Source organism: Scardinius erythrophthalmus (genome assembly GCF_964197995.2).
Source record: "Scardinius erythrophthalmus genome assembly, chromosome: 15".
In the NCBI taxonomy this organism is placed as follows: Eukaryota; Metazoa; Chordata; class Actinopteri; order Cypriniformes; family Leuciscidae; genus Scardinius; species Scardinius erythrophthalmus.
In genome coordinates, this window is record NC_138235.1 from 32,804,799 (window position 1) to 32,820,373 (window position 15,575).

The following is a 15,575-nucleotide window of genomic DNA, read 5'->3' on the forward strand; positions in this document are numbered from 1 at the left end:
GAATGTGTGTTTCACAAACAGAAGTTATTCTCTTCTCATCTCCTGATGCTCAATGGAGAATGCCCCCACCGAAGGGCTGAAATCCATTAATCAGTATTAATCATGTGTTGCTTTTTATAGACGCAAAGTAGTGCTTTATTTCAGCCCACACCCGACTCTTCTTTTCAACATCAACATCTTCAAGTTTTCGTGCCAGGACAGTTGCCTGCTCAGTTGAGGGATGGAGGCAAAATTGCACCTAGTCACACATTCCTGCCTCCTTGATGCTGAGTAATGGGAAGGTTGTCTACCTTTATACCACTCCTAACGGCTCTCAACAGCTCCCAGCATGCTTGAATGACAGCGCTGACAGATCTGATATGCTCTCGAACGTCACCATCCCCAGACCTGTGTGGAGGCGGCAGCTTGTTTTGTTGACCCGCTGCCCCGGCAACAGGTGCAACATTGCGAGCAAGCCCCACAACTTCCTGTCAGAGTACGGAGAATGTGGAAAAGGTGGAGGACATAAAGAGGGAGACGCCTACAATTGGAGCCACGGAGATGTTTGTCTCGTTCATTACTTGTCTTCAGCCTTTAAAATAAGATCTATGTTTTGACAGCATCAGATGATGTCGTTACAAGTTGTCTGTCGGCTAGCAGTTACTAAAAGTCAGTCTAAACACATTTTATCCTTACTTCTTCATAGTGTTAAGCCTAACTTGGCATTCAGCTGCTTGTCTAATTGACACAATATATTAAAAGCCTCAACATGCAGATTCCTTTTTGTGGAGTGCTGGGAACAGTCCTAAAAAGCAAAACAAAATGACTTCATATGATCTATGATAGAAAAGTATTTGGTATGTTTACATCATGGTATCCCAGTATAATTCTTAAATGTTTTTAGGACAAGATGTGGCAGGAATATCCCTATTCCTTCATTTATTTTTTAGATAAAGGACACACCAATGTCTACTTTCATATCATCATCTCCATACTGTTCCTACACACAAAAAGCTACAGTTTTCAAGAAGTTAAAATAAGTTCAGCATGTCATGTCCACTCTGCTGTGTCTAGCTGCGAGAAAGCAAAAACATGTCAGTCTGCACTGTTTTTAATTATTTTTCTACATAAACATGCACTTGACAGATGTCTTTGACCATTACTGTGTGCATCGCTAGCACGTTTTTAAGACGCCAAGACAAGTTAAAAAGTTGTCGCTGCTGGCTGTGGAAACCAGCATGACTTTCTGAAGGAGACTCATAAGATTTCAGGACTCCCCCATTCAAGTAGATAGGACTTGGTCTTGGATGGTGTTGCAAATATGGCCACAGAGTGAATCAACTTTCCTTAAAAAGGACTTTGCCAGCACCCAAGCCATAATGTAATGTAAAGCATCTGTTGATGGATATTTAATATTTATGGCTTAGGGTGCAGTAAAACTACCTGGGCTAGAAAAACAGCTACATGCAGATTTATAAACCCTTCACTGTTTGACTGGATAATTTTAAATGTTGTCAGCATACTAATTTCCTATGCAAAGATATTAGCCAATCATAACAGTGGGTGTTTGAGAAGCACCAAAGCCACACGTTTAAATCGAGAGACAGAGTGAAAAATGTATTCATTACCAGCGTTGGGGCTAACGCATTAAAAGTAATGCGAGTTATATAATTAGATTACTTTTTCATGTAACGAGTAATGCATTACAACAAAATATCTGAGAGTTACTTTTTTAAAACAAGTACAAGTGATTTTGTTTTCTTATTTATTGACAGCTCTCCTGTCCCCATGTTGAGAGAAATTGGGAGCCCAGAGGCATTGTGTGCGCTATGTAAAGTAAACATGATGGTTCTTGTAGTTTTAGACTAAATGTGAGCATGCTTTAAATCATTTCACTTCACAAAACCAGATTCAGTATTCCTCAAAATTACTTAGTAATTAGTATTTTTCAAAATATAAAAATAGAACTCTTTATGTTCTTATGAATATTATGTAATCAAAACTGAGCCCCATGCATTTCTTCAAAATAAAACTACTAGTGTTTAGCTGGAAATCTCAACGGTGGCCTAGTCTGTGGTGTCTTTCACCACCTTTTAATAGATCCAACTATCACTACCAGTTATTGAGGCAGGGAAGATGCTGCCCAACCATAATCATTCACTCCTGCCAAAGTACTGCTGCAACTGATGCTGTTTGACATAGCGTGATAAAATACATTTACACACTTAGATGGCTCTGCAAATCTCCACAAAAAAAAAACAACAACAAAAAAAAAATCCGAAAAACAATATCCACCACAAAATTCTTTTGGTTTCCTTTTGATTAGTTCATGCTGAAATGACGGAGGAGTTAAAAATAAACTGCTACAAGGGCTCCAGACTAACATTTGAGAGCAGTAGCACCGGTTCCACCAAGTTCTACAGATGGTGGCGCCAGCACCTGTTCGGTAGCGCTTGGTGGATTTTTAATCATAAAGATGATGTAAATCATAAAGTAATTATTGTTTCGCATTAATAAGTGCAGCTAATAATAATATTACATGTTTTTATTGGAAATTTTATTGTAAAGCACTGAGCTTCAATTGAGATGCAGATGAAATTAACTTTTATTAACAGTAACAAATTTTTATTAGCAAAATTTAAATATATATACTCTTATTAAATGCACTACTGTCATTCTAATCTATAGTATCACACTTTTTTTTTTACATAGAAAGCAAGTTAAGCTAGTACGTAAATTTCTATGTATATAAAATAAGTGCTCGTCTCCCACCATCTACTGGTTATACTGGTAATTTCATGTCTTTTTGTTTTTAAATAAAATTAATTGTTTGCCACTAAGGGGCAGATTTACTAAACAGGGCAATTTATCATGAGAGCACAATTCCAAAACAGCGCCGACAGGAGTGGAAAGTTCTGCGCGTGATCTACTGACGATGCGCAAATTAAAGAACACAGACGCAGTCAGATAATTCCCATAATGACGAACGCAATCTGGCAGGTAGTGTCTGGTTTAAGACATGCTTTTTTGGGGGGGCGGTAAATAATGGCGCAAACACCAGTACATTGACAAGCGCAAACCTTAGTAAATCACCTTGCGTGACTCATTTAAATACTCGTCTCCCATAAATTTTGCGCCTGAAAAGGAAACTCCTACAAATGCTTATGCATTAAGGTCAGCCGCAAAAATTACTGTGTCCACGCCTTTTCGGCGCTAATTTTTCACTGCATAACCTGAGAAAAACCTGTTCTGAGCTAGTGCTGCATTATTATTGCTCCGAAATGATAAACGGTCCATGCTGCGCAGCTAAACCGCGTAACGCAGTTTCGCTTTTTAAGAAAAAATTAAAAATAAAAACGTTTTTCAGAACATTTATTCACTTTTAACCAGATGGTGAGAAATATTTAACTAAAGACAAAACAAAAAAAAAGAGACCCCAAAACTAAACAGGGGTCATCAATGATTAAACTTAATGACATTTTAGTTGGTAACCCTTTCTTTTAAGATTCTATTAGTTGATATGAAATAACAACGAACAGTACTTAGGCACCATCTATTAATTTTTATTTAACATCAATTTCAAAAGTTACCAATACATTTTGAAAATCAAAAGTTGCATCTGTTAACATCAGTTAATGTACTGTGAACTAACATAAATGAATAATGAACAACTATTTTAATTAAATACCATCTCAAAGATTAATTGCATGCTATAAAAAATATATTTTTCATTGTTAGTTCATGTTGGCTATAAGAATCGGACCTTTTTGTAAAGTTAACAGAAGTGAGAAACAAATCCACCCATAAAGTAAGTAGTCACAATTATTTCCTTTCCCAAAGATCTGCCGCAGTGAGGATCACTGTTAGGTCTGGAATTTATTTTTGCAATTTTCATGCGATTTCACAACAGAATGGTGCTGAGAACTTCGGGTCAACTTATCTTATTTTTTTTATCAAAAAGGATGCAAACCCTACGGAAATTACATGTTAAAGCAGGTTAACAGCCTCTCCCTGCTACAGATAAGTCATTATTTCCTTTTTTCTCACACTTTCAAGTTCCGTTCAAGGGTTGAAGTGATGTTCCAGTGTTCTCACACACTGAGTTCAATTGAAAGTGTCCTGTTGTGGGAAACAGATGAACTCAGGCTAACCAAAAAGACCGTCCATTGAAATGGACACTAAAGGTTCATCAACTCAAAACCGAATGGAAATACAGAAAACTGTATCCAACTGCCCTGTAGGGATGTTGTGTAAAAAAAGAAGAAGAAAAGAACAGGACAGAAACAGATTTCCCTGGTAGATTATTCAAGATGAAACTATGAAACACGTCTGACAGTGGTTAGTGTTACAGTAATACAGTTAAAGCGGCCATAACGATAATGAATAATGTATTCCCGTCCAGACTTAATTGTAAGAGTGTGGCTCCAAAAGCCTAACCAGAATTAACCAGGCTACAGTCACATCTACAGCGCCAGAAGGCTTGAGGACTGTCATTCATTCTTGTGTACAACATTAAGATTAATTCATTTCTCTGACTGGGACGGGGGAACGTACAGTAATGGGCTGAACCCTTTGAGTCACCCCTTCAGTTTCAGACACTCAGCAACATTGCCAGCCCTGATGAAACCACAAACACTCTGAGCTGAAGTGTTTTTAAAAAAAAGACAAAGGGCCAAAGAGGCTATGACCATAAATCTTTGCTCTGAAGCCAGCATTCTCAGACGTTATCACTCCCAACCAGCTCATAAGCGTGCGTGTGAGTCAGTGTATGTGCAATGCATGAGTATAAAAGTATGTAAGGCCTTGGAAGTGAGTACGTGTAAGCTAGCATTGGTGTGGATGTGTATGCCGGGTAAAGTGTGCAGTAGTCCAGGTTGCTGTCTGGCGGCCACAGAGCCGTAGGGAGATTAGTCGGTGGGCAGAGGCTCTGCTGTAGTAACAGCTAAACTGATCTCTGCCATGCGTTCGCATAGAACCGCACGTACACAGCGGCGCCAGCCAAACGCCTCCTCATAACACGAAGACACATACAAAGGCAGGGCTGACCTATGTGTGACAATTCATTGCTCAATTTTGCTCAATGCGAGATTGCATGCTGTAGATGTTGGCTACACATATCATGGCTAATCTAAAGATTTATGGGTCTGAGTAAATCATACTAATCCACCATTTTCCATATCATTTGATTGTAATTATCTCTTTCTGATGATGTGATTGTTTTCATGCATTAATTATAACCAGAAACGGCGGCAGACATAGTACTGTTTAAAGTTGCCAGATCCAGTAAAACTAATGCTAAATTTAACCCAGAATTTCCAGAATAACCCAGAAAGACCACTTAAATGTGATGGAAATGGGCTAATTAGTGGCTTTACACAGGCTAACTGGAAAGAGAAGTGAAGGAGTCAGCAAATCTTCAGTTTCCCACAATTCATCTGTGAAAGGGATCTTCCACTGAAACCAATAATCTCATCTGGACAGCACTGATCTGTGTGATATCCCAGATTGTGCAAAGAAAAAATAATAATGTTTTTGAAAGAAGTCTCTTATGCTCACAAAAGGGGCTTTCACACCGGAGGATCCTTTTCACAGTTCCTTGAACTAATTGTGAAAATATCATGCTTTTTGGCGTGTTCTGTGCAGGAACTGGGAACGATTTTAGTTCTAGGAACAACTTTTATATATTGTCCTTGTATATTATATATATATATCTATATCCAAAAATGCTACTTTTCAGGAAATGGAAAAAAATGCTTTAAAAATGTTTTACCCCTGTGTTGCCAAAGTTGTTATTGTGGCTTTATATATGGTCAGACATTTGCATGTGTCATCATATTACTAACATTTTACCAAAAGTTAAGTTACAAGGTTTTTGACCAGTCCGTCATCAGAATGGCCGCATCTGAGGCAGTAAGTGCATTGCATTACATTTTAATCAACTACAGGTTATAAAGTTTATTGTAGCTATGTGGGCACTCAGAAGGAGGAAAGGCCATGATGAGCTGTTGTAAGAGACATCTCGCACAATCTATTATAACTGTGAATCACACTATTTCGCACATCAAAATATTCCCATGTTATCACATGCATGAAGACGAATGACAAACCATAGACAGTAAATAAATAAAAAAAGGAAATCAAGGAGTGTTTGTGAACAACACTATGACGGCGCTTAGCAGCGTGTCAGAATGCGATATTTTCTCATCTAAACAGGGGTGGCCCTGTGATTTTAATGAATGTAAACGTGAACAGTAGAAGAACAGAGCAAATTAGTGCTACTGTAATCAGATCTGCCGGCACTTCCGCAAGAGCACTTAAAGGGATGATTCCTCAATAAATGTAAACTCTGTCATCATTTACTCACCCTTGTGTTATTCCAAACCTGTATGACTTTCTTTTATTTAAGGTGATGTCCTAAAATGCTAATTTCCCATTCTTACCATGTCACAATCACCAATCGGAACAATAGGGTTTGGTGCCATTGACGTCAATCCCAGGATGACGCACCAAGTATAAATGAGCAAATGTGCTAATGTCTCATTTTGTATTCCAAAGAGATTAAATGATGACAGAGCTTCCATCACTGGGTGAATTTCTCCTTTACCCAGGTCGTTTAAGGTTTGTCCCTGTAATAAATTCACTGCATAGTTCTATGGCGACATCACGTAAAAGTTCGTAAAACTCAGCTGGCGTTGTTTGATAAATAAACAAAGATGGTTTAACGAAGATACTGATGTTGATATCTATACTGATATACTTGTTTTTCCAAAAGGCTTACTGAAAGACAGACATTTCTAATTCATTTTACCACCGAATGAGAATGTGTTCCTACTAGAAACTATCACCGAAAGACAAGAACTGCTCCATATATGGAAGGAATGACTGGAGGAGTTCTGAAAAACGCAGACAGTAAGTTGGATCCATCAGAGACAGACCACAAAATGGACTCTTGTGACAGATTGCTAAAGAACACTTTAAGTTTTGGTTTACATTAGATCGTGCCTTAAGACTAGGAGATGAGTATCGTCAAAAGCTGCCTGATGAACCTCAGCCATCAAACCTACACTTTACTATTAGCATACTGCTGATGGCGAGGAGTGCTCTGCACAAAATCTATCTAGTAGGGAGATCGCCAATCTCAAAGAAACTTACTTGATGCTGACTAATGTGGAAATTAAACCATGGGGCATTAGGACTTGGTTCTATCTTGTCAAAACATGCCCTTATCAGCAGAGTCTATAAGTCTTGGGACACCTTCTCACCAAGCCAACAGGACTCACAGAGAAGGCACACAGCTGAGAAAACCTTCAACCACATTTTAAACAGGCAAAAAGATTCCTTGGCACCCCATAAGTCCTCTTATTGAGTTTTTACAAGCTGGTCTAGTGCCAGTTCTGGCCGGCGCTGCCCGGTTCGTGCCATCAGCCCAGTAAAGCATAACGACAGTGCGGCACTTTATGCTGTATGCTTTCATGACCTCAGTATAGCATTAATATGCCTCAGAAGGTCCAGGGCATCAGATGGGAAGGTGAGCATGATGGGTGCACAATCCTTTCCTAGAAGAACATCTGTACCCTGCACTTTTTTGGTCTCTTGGATCCAGAGTCTCACTCTATTGTGAGGTTTTTACTCTTTAACCAACCCGAACACAAGCCTGCTTGTTCCTTTCAACTTTATCTAAACACTACTCTAAGGAATTATGGGTGAAAAAACGTTGCCTCCAGCAAGCAATTCCCTCCACTCAGTCACAACAGCACACACGCTTGAGTTCGGCAGACTCTTCTATCACTGTGTTCCTCCAGGTGTTTTTTTTTTCTAAGAATGATAATGTCAACTTAGTAAATGGCTGACAGGAAGTAAAGTAATGTGTGGTTTTTGGATTCACATCATTCATGTCAGAATTTATTGGGGCAAACCTGTGAGGTATGATGACTCAAAATACTTCAAGCCAGGATTACATCAAAGTAACACTAAAAGGCTTGAGTGCTGAGAACACAGACCTTATTTATCGCAATAACACTATCATTTAAAAGTCTGGGGTCAGTTAGATTTTTTTTTTTTTTAAGAAATGTATACTTTTGTTTAACAAAGAAACATTAAAATTAATCAAAAGTGAGAGTGAAGACATTTATAATGTTTTAAAAGATTTCTATTTTCATGGTTTCCACAAACATATTAAGCAGCTCTGTCAAAAGCTTTTAACTGTTTTCAAAATTGATAAGAAATTTTCTAAAGGATCAAGGGACACTGAAGAGTGGAGTAATGACTGCTGAAAATACATTTTTTAAAATACATTGAAATACATTAAAATAGAACAGTTATTTGTAACAACATTTCATAACATTTATTGAATAAATTCAGCTTTGGTGAGCATAAGAGACTTTAAAAACATTAGGGCCGGGTTCACAGACAGGGCTTTGATTAAGCCAGGATTAGGCTTTAGCTTAAATAGGGCTTTTAAGTAGCTTTAATAAACATGCCTTAGAAAAAAACATTACTGGTGTGCATCTTAACACAAAATAAAACAGCTCAAACGTGCATTTTAGACTGGAACTATGCTTAAGCCTTGTCTGTGAAACCGGGGGTAAAAAATTACTGACCCCAACATTTTAAGAAGAATCTGAACAAAAATAGCAGGACTTGATTTTCCAGGTAAAAGCAAATGTGGGTGGTAATCAGAACTCTATGGCAATGGCCAGCATCCTCTCTTACCAGGAAAACAGGTCATGGTGCTCTGGTTGACTTCACTGCCATGTAAATATGTGGTGGAGTGCAAGAAATAAGCTATTTTGGGACATTTTATTAGCAACTGTGGATATAGTGCAGTAACATGGTATTGCAAATGTGGCTGGTACTTCTCTGTGCAAAACATGCCACTAGAAAGTCTCTAGATATGGCTCATGTTCCTCTTTCATTGCAAATCAATGAGCCAGTTTCATCATACACCAGGCAGAAACTGTACATTCAACTGCTTAGAAACTATCCGCAAAACGTCATCATTCATGTCCATGCAAATGTTGCAGGATTAGTTCCACACCAATCAGGGCTCAACGCGAGGGATTTTTTTCTACTGGCCTGGCCCCACCACAAAAAAAAGTTATAAATAAATAAAATAAAATAAAACAGGCCTAGTTGTTAATTGTTTTAGCTGTTTTTGATCCATGTAACCTTAATACATAAGGTTATGACACTAAAACCACTAGCCAAACTCATTTAAATTTGAAATATTGTTACATGCCATCAGTAATAAAATAAGAACAAATAATCTGCGCACACAAAACTTATCATACAGCGCGCGAGTACCAAACTGAGAGACCCAGTTACTTTCGCATCTACATGCACTTGAATATTTAAATTGGCAAGGCTTAAAAATGCGCAAATTATAAACTTCCGTGAAGATGCAGCACTGGCCCGATCGGGCAAGTGACTGTTCCGTCAACTGGTCCGAGTGTCTTTCACGCTGATCGCCATCGGGCAGACCTTATTGTCGAGTCATGCACCAAGGTTCAATACTTGAGATTTGAGTCCTGTTACAATCCCTAACCCTACATATGGCAACAGCAATCGTGATTCTTGCCTTAGCAAGCACCACTAATTCCTAACATATATGACTTCCCATTAACCCAGTGTAAAATATGGTTTACTTTAGAGTCTTTCACCATGCTTGCACTCAACCCGTCACACTTTCAAAGGGCCTGTAGATTAAAAAATGATTCTGAAACTAATTGGCTACACATTTGGTCTGGTTTTCGATAGCCCCCCCACCCCTCCCACTCACCGTGCCGCTGACTCTGACATCATACAGGCGTGCCCATTCATCCTCATGGCTGTCCACCATCATGACGCTGTCCTCCTCCTCTGAACCCCATTCCGCCTGCAGGTCCAACCGTACCTCTTCGCCGAGGGAGTGCATGCCAATGGCAGGGAAAAGCCCATCTGGAGCCACCGGCACCACCACTGACCCCACCTTCCATTCACACATACACATAAAGAGAGCTCTGTTAAAGCATTCCATAAAGCTAACCACTATTTTACAGCACATTATAACTGAGAATAAAGACTGCTCATTGAAATGATGTCTGTATCACTCCTGGTCCTTCTATCAGGCCTGCAGGAAAACCAGTCATCAGAAAACAACCCTCAATTAGAAGACTAGACTATTGTGTGTTCAAAGACTTCAGCTCTACAGATTCTTGTAACCACTATAATGGAGTAATAAACAAAACCATTATACACAATGGTACATAGAATTCATAGTTTGATGTAGATGTTATGTAATTTGTGAAAGAATGCGTAAATATACGGTGTCTGATTATATTTACACAGTGCTGTTAAAGTTTACAATTGTACTTAATTAACACTGTAAATGCATTTATTCAACTTGACATTATAATAGTTTATGATATATAGCCTATCAGAGCATGTGAGCGGAGTGGAGCGGTGAGAATCTCCGCTCACGGAACTGTTCACCCCTCCGCTCCCCCGCTCAAAGCTACATCAGGCCGCTCCGCTCATTATCGCTCAGCGCTCAACGCAGTTTGCTTCACGCTCCACTCAAATCGCCCCCCGCTCGCTCCAAAAAAGGAAAAAAATCTACATGTATATGACTTTTAGCTTAGACCACAGCCTTACCTCCTAAAGAACTAATGAGCAACAACATTTTTCAAATAGAAATGTTTTATTTCAAATGACAAATTAGGCCTATGTAAGAAGGAATATAGCCTACATAAAAAGTCCTGTAAAATTAAACGAATAAATGGGCCTAATAATATAAACAAAAATATATTTAAAAAAAAATACATAAATGTTTTAAAAGTAGGCTAATAACTGAACTTTTGAGAATATAAATTCTTATAACTGAACTTTTGCGCAGCGCGCAGGATTAAAATTTAAATTGGCTTGTATCAATTGTTTGAAAATTACGCTATATTTAATTTACACTTTGTTACAAGTTACCGTATTCAATTTGCTAACCTTTTGCTTTCTTCCCAGAGTGTTCACGTAGCACACTTTCATGTTTTGGAGAGATGTTTTCTTTTTAGATTCCAAAATGAATCTTTACTGACTGAAACGATGTCTCCACATTCGTTTTCTTGTACCACGTTATCATTGTTAGCTTGACTGAGCATGCTTTAGAATCGTGGTGTGAGCGGAGCGAAATTGGAGCGGCAAATAGGGCGACGCTCCGTCCTTTTAAAAATGCCGCTCTGTGCTCTGTCCAAGATCCGCCCGCCCGCTCCCACTCCACTCCGCTCACATGCTCTGTAGCCTATACATATATCACACAGTGATATGTCAGTATGAATCTTAATGTACTTATTTGATCAAAAATACAGTAAAAACAATAATATTGTGAATTTAGAATAACTGTTTTCTAAAATATTACCAGTCTTTAGTGTCACATGATCTTTCAGAAATCATTCTAATATGATGATTTCCTGCTCAAGAAACACTTCTTATTGTTATCAGCTGAAAACAGTTGTGCTACTTTTTCAGGATTCTTTGATGAACAGAAAGTTGAATCATTTCTTGCACAAAGAAAAATCTTATTGAACCAAAATTTTGAACAGTAGTGTGCATCAGAGTGACTGTGCTGTAGTGTTGTCACCATACTGGAATTTCGAACTGCGGTACCTTAAAAAAAATATCGATATTAAATTCAATTTTCAATACCATGGGGGAAAACTGCCCTATATACTGCCATATAAATATTTTAAATATCATCTCATATTTTTTTGTCCAACCATTGAAAGTCTAGGAAATCATAATTAAGCTTCAAATGAATATGAATGGAGTGGTTTAACCCAAGTCTTCTGAAGAGACACGGTCGCTTTATATTATTTTACATAATTTTAATGTAAGCTTTTAGTCACATATAAATATTGATCAATTACCATTACAATTATCTCACCTAAATGTTTTCTCACTCAATGTATTTGAAATAGCTTACATGCAGAACAAGGAAGCTTGATTTTAAACTTCAAATTTAATTTACAAAAAAAGACAAGTAAACAGTCAGTAAAACTGACAACCCCCCTCCTTTTTATTTGGAACGCTGACCCTCAAAAAGTCTATTCAGTTTCTATAGAAGGACCTTGCACAAAGTAATTAAATGTAACTAATTACTTTAATTAATTACTAGTAATTAATTAAGACACTGGATAGTCTTCTTTGTAAAAATTAAATACAGATGAATCCTTTCTTTTTCTTTTGTTGTTTGATTAACATTAATGACACAAACTGCAGCAGTATTATTAGGCTTCTGTCACTTTAAGACTGAATGTACTGTTAAACATGTTTTCTTTGTTTGCATTTGTTTACATTCACTTAAGATAACTGATTGTGTTTACATAAATACTTGCAAAGATGGGCATTTTACATAATTTTGAGTGTATTTGGCCGTTTAAGAGCAATAAGCCGAGAAAATTATGTGTATTCGGGATACCTGCGGGATTTAGTAAAATTATGTGCAATAGAGAGTTAACTAGCTTAACTTAAGAAAAGAGAAAGTGAGAATGCACAACTGGTATCGGTGTATCAATACTGTTGGAAATGAGTATTGGAACCAGATATTTAAGGATCGATATGTATTGAAAAATTTATATTTTTGACAACATTACTGTTCTGTGACTTCAGTACCAAGGCATGGAGACTCACCTCCTTGCCATTCTTTGTGAAGAACACAGTGATGAGTCCGGCATCAAAAGTGTCTGCATAGATTCCGCAACCGATGCGGTCCCCCCGGTTACATTTAGGACCGAATTGCTGACCGACAGGGTTGCCGTTGTACAGCCTGTGAAAAGGAGAGATACAGTCATTGATGACTTATAACTGGAAAGGTTCATGGAAAGAGGAAGTGATCTTTAATAAAAAAAATCCCACATGGTAACCAACAAAACAAAGTTTACAAACTAACGCATTTTGGTTAAAGACAAATGTATTAAATTATAAATATTGAAATATATTAAAATATATTTTAATATATATATTGAATATATATTTAAAAAACACAACAGCAAAAGTAGGCATTTTATAAATAAATAAAAAATAAGTACCAACTCTTAATGTGAACTTACTTCCCATCATCAGCATGGTAAGCAATTGAGTGGGGAAGCCAGCCGGGCTGATGGTCAAGTTTGTAATATTGAGGAACCAGCCCGACAGCAATTGTCCCTCTCACTCCAGTATCCATAATGGTCACCTTGAAATATCATAAAAACCATTAAAAACACATGAGCTTCAGTATATGTGCAGTATAGCTGAGCAATTCAGTTTTTTATGACAGTTTATTTTTAAATGACTAAAGGGCAAAAGATGTCTTTCAGGGACTTCTAAGCAAATGCCAACGGTTATGTGCGTCATGAGCAGCACTGATTACAAAATAACAGACGCTGTAGGAATCAAGAGTTAACAAGGAGCGTACGGCTGAGTCACAGGATGGAAATGTCAGGTAACCTGTTATTAAGAATTTTAACGTCTCGGCTACTACTTATCTCTCCCTTGTATGCAAAGCATCTCCGAACAACTTCCACACCCTCTCCTCTGCAACCTCCTCAACGCTAGTAAATTTCCAACATACAGCAATGAAATGTAGTAATAACTGCCAGAGCCCATTTGTTAATTTTCTTATGCTCATTAATCAAGTTTTCAGACAGACCAAGCGATTAGTTTTATTGAAAATTCAACATGGAATTGGATTTGTTGATTTTGAGGGACTATCATGTAAAAAAGACGGATTACTCCTGCCACACATGACTCAACTGTTGTAGCCGTACCCTTGGAAGGGGCAAGCAGAGACAAATTAATCCAGTTATTGCACCACAAACTAAACTTAACTCTGCACACTCATCCAAAACCACAAACGGACTTCGAAAGCAACCCCACCACTTCCAAGAGGTTTAAGTCCAAGTTTCCTCATCTTCTTGTCGTTTCTTTCGAGGATTTGCTTTCCAAGCTTTATGATGCTACCGTAAATCCTGATAAGCCTATATACGAATGCTTGCTGCTGGTTCCAAGCCTTTTCTGCTGTAAATTCAATGCTGCACAATGATTAATTTAAGGGCACTCAATTATATTACCGCAACTTCAACAAAGAACCGTGCCATGAACCTTGTGGCTACAAAATTCCACGTCGAAGCTCCAGGCAAAATAATCAATTGCACTAATAGAGATATTTCCACTTGACTAAGGACAAAATTGATTTGCACATGCACATGTGAGCACACTGAGAAAACAGAGCAGGGGTTAATCACTGTATGGCACTTCAATGTTGAAATAGGCGGTGAAGGTGCAGCAACACAGTCCAATTGTGATGGAGCGTTGGCTTCCCTGCCCACAGGGGCTAAAATGAAACCCCTGTGAAAGAGTAATAAGGAAACATGAGGACGACGCTGACGCATATCCCGACTGGCAGATGACCTTTACGGAAAAGAAGAAGAAAAAAGTTCCCAGACTTTGCAAATCTGAATGATTCTGCGTCACAATCAGGTGATGTAGAGCGTATAAAGCAAGAGCGAGTTCTTTATTGATTACTCATAGCTCACTGCTGCAGATGTCACATTCATTTCCACTGGCTGCAGATATTCCCAGGGTGCACACTCACGCATGGAGTGACGCTTTTGGTCAATAAGATTGCAATACAGTTTAGTTTGAGACATCTGCTTTAAGAAATACCCTTTTTACAAGCCAAAGTTGATTATTAAATTAGAATAAATGTTACAGTCTCAATAATTCCTTCAAAGCTGGGCAGAACCAAACTAAACACTACTAGATTTAGGAGACAACAAGGAGGATGTGCAAAAATACTTTATGCAAAAATTTTAAAACCAACCAGTCATGGATGGACTGTATTTAAAGGAGAACTTGGTAACTTTTTTAACTTAATAAAACTGTTTAGAAATCATTTGGATGGTTAAACAACCTGTTCTGGTGATATTGGTGACTTTCCCCGCTCCCCCCAGCGTTCCCAGGCGGAAAACCAACCTTGCAACTTGGGGACTACCGTCCCGGCAAGATAGAAATTGGAAGTCTCGTGAGAAGCGAGAATGAGAACGAGAACAAGCGCGAAACACGAATTGCTTTACGGCAATTCGACATAAACACACGCATGTATGATGTATTACCAGATTACCCACCTCGGTAGACATAGCTCCACACGATACAGTTGGCTTGCTCCGATCAAAACAAACGCACATGAGCAGCGGTAGAGAGGGGGAGGAGGCCGCCGCAAGTGAGTTTTTTACGACCGTATTGTGAAATATACGCCCCCCTACAGCTGTAGGGGGAGCTCGTGGGGAAAACATGCGACAACAAAAGGGAAAATCAGCGAAGAAGTGACTAGAGTTGGCTAGAGTTGCCGAGTTCTACTTTAACTAATGAAAACAAGCTCTATGACTATCTTTGATAATGAAGAAAAGGCAAAAAAAGCATTGCGAGTTGCGACAAAATTAATTTTACTTTAAAGTGAAACGAAATTAATTCGACTAAATGGGTTAGTTCACGCAAAAATGAAAATTCTGTCATTAATTACTCACCCTTGTGTCGTTCCAAACCCCCAAGACTCTCTCATCTTCAGAACACAAGTGAAGAACTTTTTG

General features: G+C 38.3%; 1 protein-coding gene across 1 annotated transcript in view; it reads right to left on the bottom strand.

The window, feature by feature from the left end:
• spryd3 (SPRY domain containing 3) overlaps positions 1-15,575 on the bottom strand; it is a 47,218-nt gene that overhangs the window by 21,469 nt on the left and 10,174 nt on the right. Inside the window, exons 4-6 of the mRNA XM_081387186.1 lie at positions 13,056-13,180; positions 12,637-12,772; positions 9,758-9,946 (exon numbers count right to left, since the gene is read on the bottom strand). Of these exons, the coding sequence (XP_081243312.1) occupies positions 9,758-9,946; positions 12,637-12,772; positions 13,056-13,180 (450 nt within the window). The remainder of the gene's footprint in view (positions 1-9,757; positions 9,947-12,636; positions 12,773-13,055; positions 13,181-15,575) is intronic.